This window comes from Thunnus albacares, chromosome 21, assembly GCF_914725855.1.
Source record: "Thunnus albacares chromosome 21, fThuAlb1.1, whole genome shotgun sequence".
Classification (NCBI taxonomy): domain Eukaryota; kingdom Metazoa; phylum Chordata; class Actinopteri; order Scombriformes; family Scombridae; genus Thunnus; species Thunnus albacares.
The window spans coordinates 1,540,555-1,544,406 of NC_058126.1; the positions used below are offsets into that span (position 1 = coordinate 1,540,555).

The 3,852-nt window shown below is 36.0% G+C and overlaps 1 protein-coding gene across 2 annotated transcripts in view; it reads right to left on the minus strand.

Annotated features, from left to right (window-relative positions):
* Nucleotides 1-2,911: 2,911 nt before the first annotated feature.
* Nucleotides 2,912-3,852, minus strand: part of xylb (xylulokinase homolog (H. influenzae)) — a 26,915-nt gene continuing 25,974 nt past the window's right edge. For both annotated transcript variants that reach the window (XM_044339222.1, XM_044339223.1), the window contains one exon: nt 2,912-3,136. In XM_044339222.1, coding sequence (XP_044195157.1) covers nt 3,068-3,136 — 69 coding nt within the window. In that variant the 3' untranslated portion in view covers nt 2,912-3,067. The remainder of the gene's footprint in view (nt 3,137-3,852) is intronic.

Genomic DNA, 3,852 nt, shown 5'->3' on the forward strand with positions numbered 1-3,852 from the left:
AGTCTGCATTACACATGTGAAGCTAAAAACATGTTGTCTTTTTTCACATGTGAATTTTAAGATACACATGTGAAACTTAGGTTCATATGTGAAATGTTTCACTTAACATGTCACATGTAAAACTTGAAACTTGTCTTTTATATAACATGCTAAATAAATCATGTCACATGTGAAATGTCTCAGTTTATATTGGGAGGAAAAGCTCTTGATGTTTACATGTGAAATCAATCTGTGAGATGTGTGAGTTCACATAGGAAATGTTGATTTTCACATATAAAAGTCTTTTATCACCTGAATGAAATTGTCCCTTTCACATGTAAAGTTTCCATTCACATATAAAACTGAAAACTTTTTTTTTCACATGTGAATTTATGATGATTCACATGTGATTTTCCAAATGTGAAACTTAGGCTCACATGTGAAATGTTTCACATCACACGTGACTTTATCCCTTTCACATCTAAAGTTTGCATTAACGTGTGAACTTAAAAACATGTTGTCTTTTTTTAATGTGAATTTTAAGATACACATGTGATTTTCCAAATGTGAAACTTAGGTTCACATGTGACATGTTTCAGTTCACATGTGACACCATCCTTTTCACATGTAAAGTTTTCACATATAAAACTAAAAACTTTTATTTCATGTGATTTCCAAATGTGAAACTAAGGTTCACATGTGAAATGATGCTTTTTTCATAAGGGTTTTGGCGTGATTGTGTAATATTGATGAAGAGGAGAGTCGTGATGTAAAGACTCTTCATCTCCGTCATGAACAAACACTTGAAATAGAAACAGTCAAACTCAGAGCGTCTCTACTCTTCACTCGTTATTCAACACGTCTGAATAAACACCGAGGAAAGTCATAAATACAGATGATGATTATTTAAAAGGTGTTGGATGGGAGCTGAATAGTTAACGGTTTGATTCCAGCCTGTTGTTTCCTGTTTGCCTCTTCACTGCCTGCTGTCCAATAAAGGCAAAAATAAAAATAAATAATTAAGAAGGTGTTTGGAGAGTGAGCTAACGAGGTGAAAAAGTCATTTCTCACCACATTCAACATGCTGCGGCGCGTTAAATTCAGATTTAACCTGAACTAAAAATAATTGATCTGCATCGTTGCTGTTAAATAAACTAAATAAGAGTTATTGTGGCTGTGAAGGAGCAGCTCTGCACCACAACAGGAACCAGTAACACCAATAAACAAAACCAATCAGCTGCTGCTTATCTGTCAGCCGACGCCTGGAAAATAAAATTACAACCACGTCGTGACTCGTCGTTACGCAGACGACGCTGAGATGAGTTTCAGATTTTATCAGACTTACAGTGAAGTAGATTTCCTGTCTGTTAGAGATCAGCTGCTGTTTACCTGCATGTTCATAACGTCTGACAGGAGGAACAGTTTGGACTAATTGAATTTTAATCACATTTCTTCTGGCTGGAAAAGCTGCGACTCAACAATCCTGTTCTTACAAGAGAGAGAATAAAACGCTGTGATCAGAATATCATTTAGTTTACTGGAAATTATACATGAAGAAAATATCGTTCAGATACAACAACAGTGAGAGAATCTGTTCCAAGAACAAACTTAATGGATGAAAAGGACTGGGTATCCTTTAAAAACCATACCAGTACCGGTACCAGTACCAGTACCAGTACCAGTACCAGTACCATACCAGTACCAGACCAATACCAGACCAATACCAGACCAATACCAGACCAGTACCAATACCAGTACCAATACCAGACCAGTACCAGACCAATACCAGTACCCTTAAAGTGATACTGATACCAGTAGAGTAACTTCATGATCATTTTTACCTTAATACATTTTGAAAGTCTTCAAATTATTGAAATATTTATTGATTAATAACCGTGCGATGACGTGCGATGACGTGTAATCACCACAGACTGTTTGGGTCGTAGCTGCTGCTGTAGTCGGCCAATCACAGGTCCGATAAATCGAAGGACGCTTTGCACTGATTGGCTGCGAGCAAAAGATCTGATAGATCTGGGTAGAAAAGGATTGAACGCAGGTGTCATTTGACTGGAGAAGTTTCCACATTACTGGATTATTTCAGGCAGTAGATTAAAGGTATTGAACACCGATCGGCTCTATAGATCAAACAAACAGGATCAGAAGGACTCAGATGGACAATCTGTTATAAAATGTCTGAATCGTCCTCGGTGCTGATCCCAAAGACTCGACTGTCACATTAAAAAAGTACAAAAGCAACTCTGAGTGAACTAAAACTAACTGAACTTTTAAATTAATCAGCAAACCGACACAATTTTTGTTTAAACTCAAACTTTTTAGTGCTGAGCAGCCAAACAAACACTTCACAGTCGTTTTTTAACGTCTCTAACTTAAAGGAGACATATTCTGCACATTTCCAGTCTCTATATTTATATTCTGGGGCTCTACTGGAATAAAAACTCCTTATTGATCTTCTACTGGTCCTTTATGCAGCCCCTCAGTTCAGCCTCTGTCTGAAACAGGCCGTTTTAGCTCCTGTCTCTTTAAGCCCCGCCTCCTGATGAACCCACTCTGTTCTGATTGGTCAGCTTCAGGAGCCAATGTCAGCTCGTCAGTTAGGTATAAGAAACCCTGAGTTTGGACTTGCAGGCAGCATTTCTACATACGTCCACTTCAAGTTTCTGAACTTTGATGATGTTTAACATCCGACATCAGAACAGGAAATAAGTGACAGGAAACCAGTAAAAGCAGAATATGAACCCTTTAAATCTACGGAGTTGTGGATGATTAAATGGTCTAAATATATTCTGTGTCACAGTTTCTGTCCAAATCTAAAAAATGTTGATCTAAGATGTTAAATACAATTAATGAAACTAATCAATATTTGACATCTTTGTGTCTGACAGCACTAATTAATTAATAATGACAATCAAGAATATGTTTCTGATTTATTTTGTTTTGGAGCAAAACTTCATTTCATCCAAACTCTTCAGTTCAGTTTTAAGTCAATTTTAGTTTCTGTAAATGTGTAAAACCGTCCAATCAGAGGAGGGCTCACACTTCTTCGACAGAGCTGATTGGTGGCGGTGGCTCAGGGGCGGGACTCTTGCAGGACTCTCTCCTCCAATCGAGCGTAGCGCTTCAGCATCTTATTATACACCTGGAACACACAGCGAAAGAAAGAAAACATCAGCTTTGTGTTTGGTTTATATTCCGGTTTGTGATTCGATCGGATCGTAAAAATAAAATAGAGAAGCGTCCAATCAGCTGCTGAGAAAATATTAATATATTACAGCTGTTTTATCAGAAAATCAAAAAGTGTTTTGACCTCTGATTGATTTGGTTTTTAAATGGAATCAAACAGCTGATAAAAGCTCATCAATATGGAAAAATAAAAAAAATACATGAAAAGGTAGACAAAACATTTTTATTTTTTATTTATTTATTTATTTATTTGCTTTTAATAAATAAAAATATCTTTACTGAAAGTGTTCAACTTTTTTTTTTTACATTAACTTCGTGGCTGATTTGTTTTACAGACTTTATCTGGAATCAAACAGCTGACAAAGTCTGAACTGAACCATACGGAGGCCCGGTCACGTCGAGTAAATTAAAAAAAATCATGAAAAGTCAAAATTTTAAAATACTAGAAAAAAATATATATTCTGCATGTCTCCATGGAGAAAACAACATTCATCTGGATTTATTTAGTGTCACGGTTTCTGTCCAAATTTCTCATTTGTTGCAATGATTTAATCATTTTTTTCTGAAATATTGATATTCTAATATGTTGCTGGATGAAAACACTTCCTGTCATGTTTCATATTTAACCTGCTGTACAGTAAATATAGAGAGAAATATTCATTCGCCAACGTC